General features: G+C 41.5%; 2 protein-coding genes across 2 annotated transcripts; both read right to left on the bottom strand.

The window, feature by feature from the left end:
• Nucleotides 1–4,708: 4,708 nt before the first annotated feature.
• Nucleotides 4,709–9,234, bottom strand: LOC5509055 (threonine synthase-like 2). Its single transcript, XM_001629549.3, has 6 exons — nucleotides 8,909–9,234; nucleotides 7,526–8,098; nucleotides 6,943–7,091; nucleotides 6,543–6,671; nucleotides 6,154–6,287; nucleotides 4,709–5,394 (listed from the first exon to the last, which is right to left on the bottom strand). Exons 1-6 carry the CDS (start codon nucleotides 9,129–9,131, stop codon nucleotides 5,187–5,189), a joined length of 1,416 nt encoding a protein of 471 aa, XP_001629599.2. The 5' UTR covers nucleotides 9,132–9,234; the 3' UTR covers nucleotides 4,709–5,186.
• Nucleotides 9,235–10,413: 1,179 nt separating this feature from the next.
• LOC116616085 lies at nucleotides 10,414–14,934 on the bottom strand. Its single transcript, XM_032377916.2, has 2 exons — nucleotides 11,766–14,934; nucleotides 10,414–11,219 (listed from the first exon to the last, which is right to left on the bottom strand). Exons 1-2 carry the CDS (start codon nucleotides 12,705–12,707, stop codon nucleotides 10,962–10,964), a joined length of 1,200 nt encoding a protein of 399 aa, XP_032233807.1. The 5' UTR covers nucleotides 12,708–14,934; the 3' UTR covers nucleotides 10,414–10,961.
• Between the last annotated feature and the right edge of the window lie 23 nt (nucleotides 14,935–14,957).

Raw genomic sequence — 14,957 nt, 5'->3', positions numbered from 1 at the left:
CCACCACCCCACCCCCACCTCTTTTAGCTTATGTACAAAGCGCAAAATTTGTGCGAATTTCGCGCGGGCACCGTGTCGAGCGTTTCCACTCTCTACCGACTTTGCATATTACTTTTTTCTCTGCAGATTTGCCCTTGCAGAATTTTCCCCTTTGAAAATGTCCATCCCCTTCATCTTTGCTAAATTCTTTGCTAATACATGAATTTTCCGTAAGTGAATAACACAAACTATCAATAGCAATAATATTTAAGGTTGTTATTAATGAACACAATTCGGATACTGCATTTTACAACAAATCAGCGGATCAGACTAATAAAGCAACATTTTGCTGCTCTGAGCCTCGGTATGTAATCAGCATCTGGTGAAATCGCAGTCTGGATGTTCTTAATTCTCTTTTCAACCGCTCAAATAATATCTAGGTTATTTGAATGAAATCTATAGGGTGTTATTTCTACTAAGCATATGAAAATATATACTCTAGGCCGGGTATTTTCACAAGGATTTTTAGAGAAACAACAAACCCCAGGGGCCTTTGCTACTCAAGTGTATTAAGGCTTGGGTCCTAAGCTAAAACAGTTGAAATTTTGAAAGTTACCTTAAAGTGAGTTAACATTGCCTTAAAGCCGCATTGTCACCAGTTCACTTCCGGAGGTCCGACGGAAACCTCAACCGTTAAAAGACAAAAGAATCTATTAGAATCCGAAATATTTAACATGCCATCCGCTCTAAATGATCAATCACATCCTCGAAGAAACTTGCAATATACACACTGCTTTCAATATTTTGAAATATTTTTCGCGTTTTCCGTTAAAAATCATCGGAGATTGTAACGTAATCGACAGGAAGTAAACTGGTGACAATGCGGCTTTAAATGCACCATTTTTGGTCAAAACATCAAACTCGGCAATGTTAGCTGATTGGTAATATTTCATTTTGAGTAATGACGTCATCCAGCCGATCACGTTACTTTTGCAAATCAATATTTCCAAAAATTCTGCGCTGGTGGATACGCTATGAAAAAGAAAACATCGCATGTTTTTATGTTCCTTTGAAACACATCTGCACACTGATGTCTTAACCGGCAAGAAAAGTTTTACCTTTTGGTCACAAATCAACATTTTAATTCGCAGCAGGTCACGTGACTTAACAAAATAATATCTTGTTAACGGCAGAGAAAAGTTTGGATGCTAAAACGCTATCATATGACAAACATAAAGTCAACACTTATTTAGTAAACATCTTTGTCCAAGCTGTTTTCCCCACCGGCGGAAAGGCAAAAAACTATTTTGTCACGTGATCTATTATGTGACGTCATCACCAGCAAGAAAACATTACGAAAATGTTAAGGCCGTCGACTTTAATCATCTTGCCAAAAAGAACGAATTTAAGGCGATGTTAACAAAGTTTATGGCAAAAAGTTATATTCGATGCTAAAAGCAATCTAACCAGGCCTTAATATACTTGAGTAGGCCTTTCCAGATTGTGCTCGGCACTATTTTAGCGCAATTTGGGTTTGGGAACACTATTTTGATCAGAGAGCACTTTTTGGGAAAACAAGTCAACTTCTAGCTTTTTTTTAACCCAAGTTACTATGTTTTGTTGTCTTATATAGACATTTCTAGTTTCCTTTAACTACAAATAATATTATCTCAACTAGGCTAAAAAGACTGGTGATTTCGACATTTTAGGTAGGCTGTGTTTTGGTAACCACAAATATTGGGTAGCCTGTGGAGCTCATTACAATACTAGAATGCCTTACCTAGAAGATCTGTTTGCCATGTTTTCCTGTTTTACATCTATTTTAATTATTTCTCGTTAGGAGATTGTTATGATTAAGGTCTGTTATCAGGTTTGACATTATTGACATTGGTGATGTTTGTAAATGAACATTGTTTTTAGTAGTATCCAAATAACAAAGGTAAACAAACACAAACAAAGTCATTTGTGATACAGTTAGTTGTTATACACTAAAGTGTGATTTACCTGTTCATGGACAACAATATAAGATACTCTAATGCATGTATTTAATAAAAGCAATATTCTTTCTTTTATTCAAATTTAAATTAAAACATAACTTATCTCTAAATTGTTTTAAAAATATACGGTAATTTTCTTTTCGCCAATGAGCACTATTTGAGCACTTTTTGGGTGTTTTTGGGAGCACTTTTCTGGCTTTTTGGGAGCACTATCTGGAAACGCCTAGCCATTGCACCCTAGCGACTACCGATGACCGACTGGGCTCAGACAATACAAAGGTCATACAGTCACCCTCAACATGCCCCCCCTTACCCTCGAACTAAAGTCACTCTCAGAAAGATAGGCCGCAACTTTACTGTAGATCATAGCCTGTGTAGCGGCTTAGGGAGGGGGGGGGGGGGGGGAGGGAGGGAGAGGGAACTGGGCCCCAGTCCCCTTTCCCTGAGCCGCTACGCAGGCTATATGTAGATCATCAATGGTTTGTCAGCCTGGAGGCCTGATCATTCAGCGACTCAACAAGTTACGAGATCTTCAAGCTGAGCTTCTAGACATGGTGTGTTACCAAGTCGAACCAGTACTGCAACCAGACCCTGGGGTCGGGGGGGGGGGGAGGGGGCGGGGTGGTGCGGGAATCCGAATGGTCCGTAATTTTTCCGGGGGGGGTCTCTGATCATCCCCGAAAAAACAAAGGGGATTTTTTATGCCTTTGCAGTATCTCCACAGTTGGTGAGTTTGCACCCCCTGGGTACGGGTCTGGCAACCAAATAGCGGGTAGAGGGGCTCAACGGGGAATCCAATCGTTCGCCAGATGCACGTCAACGACGGGGGGGGGGGGGGGATGATATCTGCAAAAAACAAAAACAAACAAAAACAAAAACAACTATGTCATGGATACGGGCTAAAACATGTTTTGAAATATTGCGGAGTTCGCTCCTGTGCTAGAGGGGTTCAAGAACGCGGAGAAGTAAGTTTGGAATAAAAAAGGGGTTGAAAGCATGTGGTCATGTGGAAGAGAACTACAGCAAGCTGCAAGATTATGTACAGCATACATAACATCATTGAAATGAGTAATCACAAAAACTCCTTGTCAGGATTGGAAACTATGAACATTTGATCTGTAAACATTTGACATTGCATGGTGATGGTCTAGGAGATAAATTATATCAAACACAAGACTAATCATATGAGAGAAAAACTTCAAAGTCCTTCAAACAAGAGTGTGGCCATGTGGAAGTTAACTACAGCAAGCTGGAACATTGCTGGAAAAGTGAGATTGAGAAATGATGTCTTTAATGTATAAACAATGATAAACAAGGGTGTTACATTATCAGTCAAAGTGATAGTAAAGATACTTTAGATCTTAGAAATTCTGCATCATCTCCAGTCTGCAAGCTAAACTACTATTTAGAATGCTGTGCCAACTGCAAAATTATGTACAGCATGTAACACTGTTTTTATTGACAATCATAGACAAGATATTGTAATAACGCGGCCCCTTTTTACTAGAGATGTGTATTTTTCAATCTAAGTACTTCTAACCGAATTCAACAACTCTCACTCCAGGTTGGATACCACTACCTTAAAAGAACATCTTACTATTTACATAACTCAGTGAAGTAAGCGCACGTGCAAATGTCCCTTGGTGTTAGTTTAACACACAATGTCTCGAACAATACTCATAACAATATAAATCAACAATCACAAAAACTCCTTATTGGAAGCTATGAACATTTGATTTGTAAAAATATGACATTGCATGGTTTAGGCAGAAGTGAAAACTTTAGGGTTCATCCTCGGGCCCAGGGTCTTCCCTTCATATCCCCCTTGCCCCTGGGGGTAGGGGAGGGTGGGACCCTGGGAACGAGGATGGGTCGGGTTCGGGTTTTCCCGAAGACAACTTCAAGCTGACCACAGGTAGCCCAAGGATATGGTTTGTGCGAAATAACAAAGAGAATGGTATATGGAAAACAAAATATATCCACCCTGAAGACAATTTTTATCATTTTAAATTTACTGACATTTTTAACTATGCCTGTACTGATTTGGGGGTTATCCAAAGCTGCTCAGTTCCCCCAGCCCCAGCGCTTCTCGGAGCTGCAGCCTGCCGGACAAAACAGAGAGGGGGAGGCTCTTTTTTCCTCAAATTTTCTGAATTTTATTGCGGTCCTTTTCTCTTTTCTGGGTGACTGTGATGCCCAGTTGTTATGAGGGTATATTTTTTTCGTAATTTATCAAGGGAGGTCAAGAACTGTCGATTAACTCAAGCTAACATTAGTTTCCCTTGTACGTACCAATACGCTCGAGCACTTCACTTCTCCATGAGAACTTCTAGTTATATGTTATATTATTATGTTGTTATTATACAAGCTGGTGCCGGTTTTTTAATTAAACGCAGTATCACAGCCATTTTATCTCTCGTCGTTTTTTTCTTTCTAATTTGACTTCGCCGCTCAGACAAATAAAACAGTCAAACTATTCAGGGATTTAGCTTTCTGTGAGTATATTTGCCAATCTTGGTAACTTAAGTTAGACCTGTTTTCTTCTTCCGAGTTATTTTACATGATCTCTTTTCATTCCTATCGAGTTGGCAAAACAACAACACGCAACCCGCGGGGGAGTAGGACAAAGTAAAAGGAGCAAATCCTCACGCGCAGTGGTGGGGTGGTGGTTACTAAAAATAGCCGGATTCGGACGCGACATGGCGCGCGGGTAATACCAAAGTGTCCCTCTCTTATCTTATGCTCTCTTGTTATTATCATTAACTATAATACGTGTACATATTTTGCCTAGGCAAATACAAATAATACATGCTAAAATGGAAACAGTTGATACAAGTAAAACTGCTAAAATCGAATAAAATAATTCCAGATTGGATGATTCAGCCTATCGCCTGGCGCTTGGTTTCTCGATCCCGATAATTGTCTGGCTCAAAATACTCCCTTTGTATTATTTGAAATGCTCGCTAACATAGCTAACTAACTGTAATGTTGATAACATTTGAGATAATATCAACATCATTATTTTTTAAAGTTACGATTTTCCACCTTGTGCAGTAAAATAAAGAATATCGATCCACCAGCCCAATAGCTCGATCCAATAGCCCATAAGTTAAAAAAGCGTTACACGCAAAAAAAAATATAAATAAATAAAAAATAATAAAGTTTCCGGGCCCAAGAATTATCGGTTGTTTCAAGACTAGTCCAGAGAGACTAGCCTATCTTTGCGATTTTGTCTCGTAAAATTTTCTCCCAGTCTTCTCCTTGTCTCATGAATTCTCTTCTTGTCGGCATCTCAGCTAGTCTTAGAATATCAGGAGATGGTGGCACATCTATACCGGCAGCTTTCACTGCCTCAGGAAATTTGTCTGGACTGGCTGTGGCGACGCACACCACAGGGGTACCGTCATCTTCTGCGTCACTGAAATATAGAGAAGATACTGTCGCTTTCGGATAATATACACATTTAGTATATAAAACTCGGGAACCTCGCAAGAAGAAGCGAATTGATTGGTTGAGAAACTCGGGATAAAATGCAATATACACCTCCTAAGAGGTGGATATTTTCCTGTGGCCTGAAATCAAGCAAAATGGCGGGTGTAACAGCCGATTTTCAAGTGTTTACGAAAAGAAAATTGCTCTAAAGCTCGTTTTATACCTATTTCAATACAGGGTGTCAGTGCAAATGGCAAATGGCGATTGAGAAATGGCAGTTCTATGACCGAAAGTAACCATGCGTCTTGAAGTATATAAATAAATCAAAACAATCATCCATTAAAGGTTACCAATGCTTGGCCCTGACATTGCTTGGCTTTATTTAACACCTTTAATTTTACGAATACTCAGTACCCCTAAGCAGCTTACCATTTGCCATTTGCACTGACAACCATTTGTGAAATAGGTGTATACTGAAATTATACCATTTCCATTTTGGCGGATAGTGGCTTTAAAAATATACCTCAATGGAAATGGTATAATTGTTAAGTATTCTTCATGAATAAAAAAAATCGCCCACAAGAGAGCATGACACTCTCTTTTGTGTGAGCACCGGTGCCTTACGGCAGCACTGTTCTGTCTTACCGTTTTTCTGTCTTACCGCAACCTCGTCCCCAGGGTCCTCATCAGCTAGACACCATATTGAAAATTACCCAGGAGACCCTGGGGACGAGGTTGGTCTTACCGTTTCTGAAGTGCTAGTCTCAGTCCCACGGCCGTGTGAGGGCAAACGAGGTAGTGGTAGCTATCCCAGGCTCTTCGCATGGTATCCAAGGTGGCTTCCCGCGACACCCAATCAGACGACACAACAATTTTAAGCTTCAAGCACACAGAAAATATTAACAGAGAAATAAGGGGGTTGGGCAAATTCATAAGTAGTGGATAAAATATGGGGCTGATCTGTTTGAGCAATAACAATAGCCAACCGCAGGCCTACTTGTGAAATGAATACAATAAACTGTATGCTTCTTATTGATGTGCAATCAGTAAATGGTTAGCATTTTGAAATGCAGGGCGTCCTAAAAAAGAAGAAAGTACATTTCTTTGAGGTAATTACTGGGAGATGGAGTCTACCTTGTTTGTCAGGGTCTCTGGGAAGGACGTGACAGCGCTGTGCTCTTCAAACGTTTGGGTTAACGATGAGACCAGGTCGTAGTTGAAGTCGGACGCTATTAGCCACATCCTTTCCATGTTGTACGGCATCTAAATTATAAGTTCATTTTATAACGAAAAGTAGCCCATTACCACTACCCGAAAGTCACTGATTTACTTAAAAAAGAAGCTCTCTTGACATTTAACCCCATTTTTTTTTATCAATTTCATTATCAAAAGTGACAGTAACGAAAATGATTGACTAAAAAGTGAGAGATTTTTCAACCAAAAAAATCAGGCTAGAAAACACCAAGCCTTAAAAAAAAAACTAGTGCAGGGTATTAGGTGAAATGACATGATTAGTAATTGAGGAGTGGGTTACCTGGATATCCATAGCTGGAGACCATGTCTTTGTTATGCTCTCAGCCAAAGAGAAGTCCCCCTGGCTAATCATCCGATGCACGATATTGTTATCATTCACTGCAGCATGAAGCTTAAGGGGTAGACCCATGTTATACGCCACATAACCAGCTGAGGTCCCAATGCAGTAAAAAAAAAACAATTAGTATGGTGGAATCAACAACTAAACAGGCCTGTAGCCTGGGGTTAGGAAGTCCCCCCCCCCCCCCTCTTGACTAAAAGCAGAGCTGTAGCGGGCCACGTAAGATTTTTGGGGGTACAATATAGAAATATTAAGAAAATATTGGGGGGGCACAGCCACGCCCTTCTGGTCATTTCCTTAGAATTTTCGAAAATATTGGGGGCACATGCCCCCAGCGCCCCACCCCCTGCTACGGCCCTGGGAAGGTCTGTTCTTATAAAGTACCACTGCAAAATAGGGCAGTAAAATGTTGCACTTAATCCCCCCCTCCCCACTACCCTCCCCCACTTAAAATCCCTGCTACATGCCTGTTTAATATAATTACTATTAGTTTGTTTGAGATTTCTCATACTGCTTAACACACCTGTAATGTTTCCCATGGCACCAGTAGGAACAACAAACTTCACAATTGAGCCAACCTCCTTACAGACTTTGAAATATGCATAGAAATAAAAGACAATCTGAGCTAGTAACCTGCCAATGTTAATTGAGTTAATGCTACCAAGATTGTACTTGGTCACTAGGCCTTCATCAGTTAGACACTTCTTTACTGGGATGTCCAGGTCATCAGAGGATCCCTCACACTCAAAAACGTGAACATTATCCTCAATCACTGTTGTCATCTGTAGTTCCTGTATGGTATTACAGTATCCTTTTGGAAATAAGACAACGATGTCGATGAGCGCCAGTCCTCGTATACTCTCGATAGCAGCACTACCCGTGTCTCCAGACGTCCCCACCAGTATCGTGGTATGCCTTTTCTTCCTCCCCAGGAAGAAATCCAAAAATGCAGCCACTAGAACAAGTGCATTATCTTTGAAAGCTTTTGTTTTACCATGGAAGAGCTCCAGTATGTGTAGATTGTTATCAAGTCTGGTTAGATTACAAATGTTCTTGTTGGGGAATTTGCTTTCACAGTATGCCTTGCTAATAATTTCTGAAGGAGCAACAATAACATGTTTCAAACATGTAACATGTAAACATGTTTAAATAACACGATTGGTTTTACCTTTTCCATTCAAATTGGGAGAAAGTAAGAGTATACAAGTAACTCAAAGTAAGATATAACACCCAAGCTAGCACCCCCTCCAAAATGATTTTGAAAGCCACACCTAGAATATCAGGAAATGTTCAATTGAATTAGAATTCAGAGGCCGGTTCCTGAGAGGCTGGACAAAGTTATCCCCAGACAAAAGTTATATGTTGTATAGGATTTGTTCAGGATTGATCCGTTGGATAAGCAATTATCTACAAACAATTCTTATCTGGCCTTCTACAAGTCCAGTATTACTAGGGTGGTAAGTATCAGGCGCATACCTAGGATTTTGTGGGGGGAGTTGGGCCAGTCAACAGTATCATGTGAAAAGGATAGAGCTGAGCAATCTTCAGTAAGGACCAACTTTTTAGTGGTCAAGGGGTTTGTGTCAGAGTACAGTGTAGCCTGGATTTTACGATAGGAACCGGCCCCAGATCTCTAAGTTTATGTGGACTTTATTCAAAATTGGGCTACCTGTGGTGTTTCAAAATGGCGGCCAAGTTAAGCGAGGGATAGATTATCTGATTATGAGGAAAGATAACTGATAAAAATATAGTACAGTATAGGCAGCTAGGTGGTAACCTTTTCTGTTCAGTTTGATCACTTGCAACTACATTAACGATTCACGAAGTGGTTGATTGTAGTGGAAACTGCGAGGAGTAGTGGAAACAACGAAACTAACCCCCGAATAAAAAAAAATAGAGAGCATACCTTTCAAATCATGCCTCAGTACTTCTTCCTCAGACACAAATAATGAGAGGATCTCATAGCACAGCTCCTTGTACGAAAGAGTCGCCCATTCTTTCAGAATTTTGATTTCTAATTTTGGTATTGCTTGAGGTAACAGTAGGCCGCCATCTAAAGCATATCCAGTGAAGATCGCTTCTTCGAATGAAAGGCCTTTCACTTTACCCCTTGTGCTATTAAACTTCATTGAAAGATAATTATTGCAAAATGCCCATTTAGACTTTTGTATTAAGAGCAGGCAACAAAGCAAACGTGCAGGCAAAACTACGTCACGTGACCACTGGGTTTACTTCGGGTGTGACGTCAGGTCACGCAACGTCACGAGGGAACCCAGAAGCTAAACAATAGGGCTTCTGGAATTACGCGGAAAAAAAACTCAAAATTACGCGGGATTCTATGCTAAATTACGCGCTCAATTACGCGGAAAATCAATTATTACGCGCTAAATTACGCGGGATTTTGCAATACATTTTTCTTTAAAAACCAAAATTTTGCGGGATTCTTTATTGAATTACGCGCTAAATTACACAGAATATCAACTGTTACGCCCAAAGTACATTTTGTACCGAAGGAAAGCACGAAATAACTTGAAAAGGTTATTTTTTTTGCGCGAAAATATCTTAGGCGAGTTTTCCTTGGCTCTTAGCCACCAGCCAATTAAGAAAGGTATTTTCGCGGTTTAGCAAAGAATGCCTAGTTTTCGAAATTGAGTTCGAAATATCGCACTCTTACGAAGAATATCTGTCGAGAAATAGAGATAAGAACCATAAAAGAGCACATCAGCTGTGCACTTAAATGTTTGTCTTTCAAAATTTGTGGATTACGAAATTTGTGGATTACGCGGATTACGCGGAGAAAGCCAAATTACGCGCTTCCGCACAAAGCGCGTAATTCCAGAAGCCCTGTAAACAACACACTCTCTCTTATGCTGCATTCACACCAAAACCATGTTTAATTAAACAAGGTTTTCTTTGCCTGATTCCTTGCCAAGTTTCTCATTGTGTTGAATCCTTACTAGCTAAATGATCACTTAGTAACATGTACAGCACAGTCTATTCAGTTTTTCTTGGTTCTGTCCACTCTTGGGGGATTTAGACCCTAAACCAGTTTAATTAAACCACCTTTAAACTGGTTTAAGTGCTGGTGTGAATGCGGTTTTAGTATATATATAGCGCCGTAACACACCTGGCGAGTAATCATTTCCTGGCGGGTTTTGCTTTAAAAGCTCACCAGGTTGGAAATTTTTTCCCCAGGTAGCTGGAAGTTTTATTTAAATCTCTATTATAGTTTGGGGGAAAATTCCCTACCAGGTCAGAGCGAAATTGCAAAGAAAGGGAAACCCTTGCCATGGAGAGTCGAAAGCTCTCCGCAGGTATCGGTGAGGCAAAAATAAAATTCACAAGGGGGGGTAAAAATCCCCACCAGGTCGGGTTTCCCCTTGGTAGGGGGTGTAACAAAACGCATCCAAATCAGAAGATCTGATTATCATAAGCTTGTGAACAACAGGGAGCCAACACTATGGTGGATGCTGAGTATCGAATAATTCGCCCCAGCTCCGCTTTCTCCACATCAGTAATAAGACTGACGAAATTACAACTGGAACACCAAACAAATAGAAAGTGAAACGAATTACACGAACGAAATTCTGCATAAAATCCAGTAGTCTCGATGATATTACTAAACTAATACTTAATTAAAACCGCGACGAATGAGTAGGTGATGAGGGACTGGTTCTTATAATTTCTCAAAGCTACAGTGCAAGTAGGGTCGTAATATTTAATATTTTTTCTTAATTTTTCCGTATGGTGCCCAATATTTCGAGGCCTGCTACGGCTCTGCTCTAGATTCTAATACCGAAGCAAAGACGGACTACTGGTTCTTGTTACTTCTGAAGCTTAGACACAAATACTAAGGCAGGGGACTGCTTCTTATATCAAGTCGAAGGCGTTGTTCTTACATAACTACTAAAGCCTAGTCATTAATACCGAGACGTGGGTGGAGATACTATTTTCTTTAACTACTCAAGCCTAGTCACTAATATCGAGGCGAAGGCGTAGAGAGATTGGTTCTTGTAGTCCGCGCAGGCGAGGTTATCGTCGAATGGAGTTAGCATGGATTGTACCGCCGCGTGTACGCCGCTTCCTCGCATTGCGCCTATGTACACCACGGCCACGACCTTGCACTCCTCCACCTTGTAACCCTGAACCGCTGTCCTCATATTCTGGCTCAGGTCCAAGCACCACTGCTGGCATGCCACAGCTTCGAATTCCTTCTCCTAACAACAGAGAGTTCAAACAACCGAAAAATGAATCTAGAATGGTGGATGAGACGGGGATACCTTTAATGGCATACCTTTAATGGTGTTACATAATGCAGAGGGGGTTATAAGAGCGAATGGAGCGAGTAGGAAAATGTAGCATTCCAGGTCAGGGGCGACAGGAGTTACAAAAAAAGGGGGGCGAAGCTAGGGGTTCAAGAATGAGGGGGTGGGATTAATTGTTCTTCCCTGGATTTCCTTATGTTTCTTTCTGTTATTTTTAAGACAAATATCTAAAAATAGGGGTGTGTGTGTGTGGGGGGGGACTCGACCTATTCCTAGATCCGCCCCTGCAGAGAAAGTTATGATATAGGCATATTGGGGGGGCAAAAATAGAAGAGCTGTGAAGCTAGTGGTCTTTGTGGTTCCCCGCCGTGGTTCAGTTGTGTACGTGCGCACCTTTCCACGCGTGGGGCTGCAGGCATACGGTTTGTCATGTGAAGGTAGAAATGTGTTATACCTGTAGCTTAAGTACCAATGATGGTCCTAAAGGGGGGGTTTTACCTGTAGATATGTCTGGAGTTCACGTGCAATGATGGCCTGTATAGCCTCGTTCTCGTCCTCTTCGGGCTCGACACGTGTTGCCACGTGTAACTCATCAGCGGACGCTGATAGCTGACGACCCATGTTATCCTGACCATTATCCTGGCCCTCCTCGTCAATAACGGGGACGAAGAACATATCGGGCGTGTCCAGGCAGTGGAGCTGCAGTTTTGGTACCGGCTGCTGAAGCCTGTATTCTTGCGGGACCTCCTCTGTGATGGAATCTTGTCTGGGAACCTGTTTAGCCAAGTACTTCGTGTGCGGTTTGCTGAAAAGTAACGCTTTCACCACGTCCTTCTCTAACTTTTCGCCATTATCAGCCGCTGTCTTGCGCTCTAGTTTAGGGGTCAGAGGTTTGTCTGGATTCGGAGATCTCCGTAGATCATGATAAGCATGGCCTACGTTACTCGGCAAAGACGCGCGTCTTCTTAATAACCCGTCTTTATCCCCGCGCTTATTAGTTAACCAAGGTTTCGGAGATAGTAAGTTTGCGCTCGATTTCCTTTGCGGTTCCTCCAGAGGCTCCTCGCTAATTTTTTCCTGATGGTGTTTCTCAAGACTTAGTCGATTATGGCCAAGTGTCTTCGGCGCTGAGTTTGCTCGAGTCATGCGCTTCTTACTGGTTGATGCTTTGCTTTCAGAATCTTGTGGTTTTCGGTGCGGCTTGGTTAGCCAGTGCGGGAGTGGAAGTTTGCGGAATTTTCGCGGCTTAGGGCTTTTGTCTCCCTGGCTTGTTGTGTCTTTATCCGTGCACGGTGTGTCTTTCCCGGGACATCCTGATTCGCCTGCCCCATCACAGGACGCTAGTGTTATTAAATTCGACTTTACGAACTCCGCATCCCAAAACTGCATCACCTCATCATCGTCAAATACAAACACTTCCCTTCCGTCAGTAAGCGCCATTATTTCCAAACCTTCTTTGACTTGTAATTAGCTAAAGGGCTACAGAATCCACATGGTCTTCCCTTTGACACACTGTGACTAGCCGAATCAAACAAAGATTACCATACCGTAACCGTCTGCTAAAGAAATCTAAATAGGTCTGAAGCTCCTTCGTGTGTTTACACGGAGGATCGCAAAGCGTGTATGGAACGGCTCAGTAAGAGGCTAATCACAATATAATCACAGTATAATAAAGCCCCGATGAGAGCATGGCAATCCAGGCTATGACGTCACAAGTATTGGACCGGTTATACCGACCGCGACCGGGGCATAGGGACGTTGTTATCAGGGAATCTTTCGTCGGCATATTGATGAAGTATATGTATAGGAAGAGAATTTCACTTTCGGCTTTTTATCCCCTTACTTAGAAAAGAAATATCTTAGGAATGCGCAGCGAGACGCACTCGAAAATAACAGTTAAATTTCAATTATACTTAATTATTTGAATGATAACGATGCCGCTAATGACTGCGATAAAGATATAACGGTGCCAGAAATCTTGTCATGGCCATATAATTTTAAAGTGAGGTGGTGGCAACGAGGTGTCCTGGTAACACCCAAGCTGGCTTGGCGATTGTCTTCCGTTGATAATGCCGAGAAAAAAAATCAAGAAAAATCCATATCGAAATAACCTCTCATGGCGCAGGCAATGCCATCTATCGTGGTGCATCATAGTTTAGGAGGAAATAGTTTTTAAAGGTGTGCAGGTAGCTTATTATATTATAGTAAGGAAGGGGTACTGAAAACACTTATCCGAAAATAATGAAAAAGCTCAGACATTCAAATACGACTAAACTGTCCTAAATGGCTATTGCAGTTCAAAGCAAAAGCGACCTTTGTAAACAGTGAAAACATTCCTGCATTTCATTTGCTGGCTGTGGACAAACAGAAAGCAAACGCACTACAAATCTTGCCCTAGAGGTCATGCGACATTCCAGGAGTTAGTAAGACCGAGCCGTGCAACTTTTAACGGGCCGCATTCGCAAATTGTGTGATATCTTACACTAATGGATGGACTCTTGCTAGTTACTTAACAATCCCTCTTCACGTTGTGATAAAATTAACCCCGAGAACAAGTGGTGTGATAAATGTATGGCGGGTCCACATCACATGTAGCAAGCACTAGAAGTATATCAATCAACTAGTCAAACACCATCACGCAAGCGGTCGCACACACAGGTCAACCACCGATCAGATATCGCTTCTTATTAGTACTGTTATCTATGCACTGTGTCGCCTTTTTTATTAGTTTGGTATAGTGTGAGAGTATTTTGTGCTTTGTTTCTCAAGAATATAATGCATTTTTCTTAGCGGCAATCAAAAGGCAAACACACAATGGGTTTCATTAAACATTTTTGGAGCCTTTTCACTTGAAAATACAGGCTCATTTGTTGGAGGCTCTGTGTTAGCCGTGTTACAAAAATCTCGATAATGTATCGTATACAAATAGTAATTCCTATACGCGATAAGTGACTTTGTCAGGAGTCAGCAAGGAAAGTCACACCCTAAACCGCAACCCACGGTGAAACGGAGTTGGTTCACCATCACTTATCTTTTTCGTCAGATTATTCATAAAAAAACATGCGATATCTATCACTACATGGCTAGGCTTGGACATACAAATTGGTCATATCCCTAACAATAGCACGACCTTATCCCACGGATTACACTAAGTTGGCCTCAGGCTATAACACGCACGATTAAAATGGACCTGTGGGTCTATTCAAGAACATAACCTTCAAATAACGCGCACATTAGCAGGTTAAGAGCCTTGCGTGTCACCTGGCTTTTCGTCTTTTTGGCCGATGAATCTGGATGGACGATCTGCAACCCCGCTGCAACTAAAATCCCAGATACGTCGAACGGATAACAGGCCAAAACAACACTTGCCCAATAAAGAGAACAAATCTGGGGGAAGGGAAGGGCGTTTGGGCAACCGTCAGGCATCATTTGAAGGGGGAAGCTTATGGCTTACATCTACCACAAACCCTTTGCACTGATATGATACGACTGAGAGCACAACAAAAGTCGCCCTGGTTTCATAGGAAACGTTACCGAGGCGATCTCATGCGCGCAACAGTAATAGTAACTACTCTTTTTGGGATGAAATTCAAGACAAATTCTCGTTCAACCAACAAGGAGGACAAAGAATGTTATAGCAAGATCATAAACATGAAAATTTCCTCAACCTCGTGGCCTTAGTTTAGTTAG

Source organism: Nematostella vectensis, chromosome 2 (assembly GCF_932526225.1).
Source record: "Nematostella vectensis chromosome 2, jaNemVect1.1, whole genome shotgun sequence".
Lineage (NCBI taxonomy): Eukaryota > Metazoa > Cnidaria > Anthozoa > Actiniaria > Edwardsiidae > Nematostella > Nematostella vectensis.
This window is presented reverse-complemented; position numbering and strand designations above follow the sequence as displayed.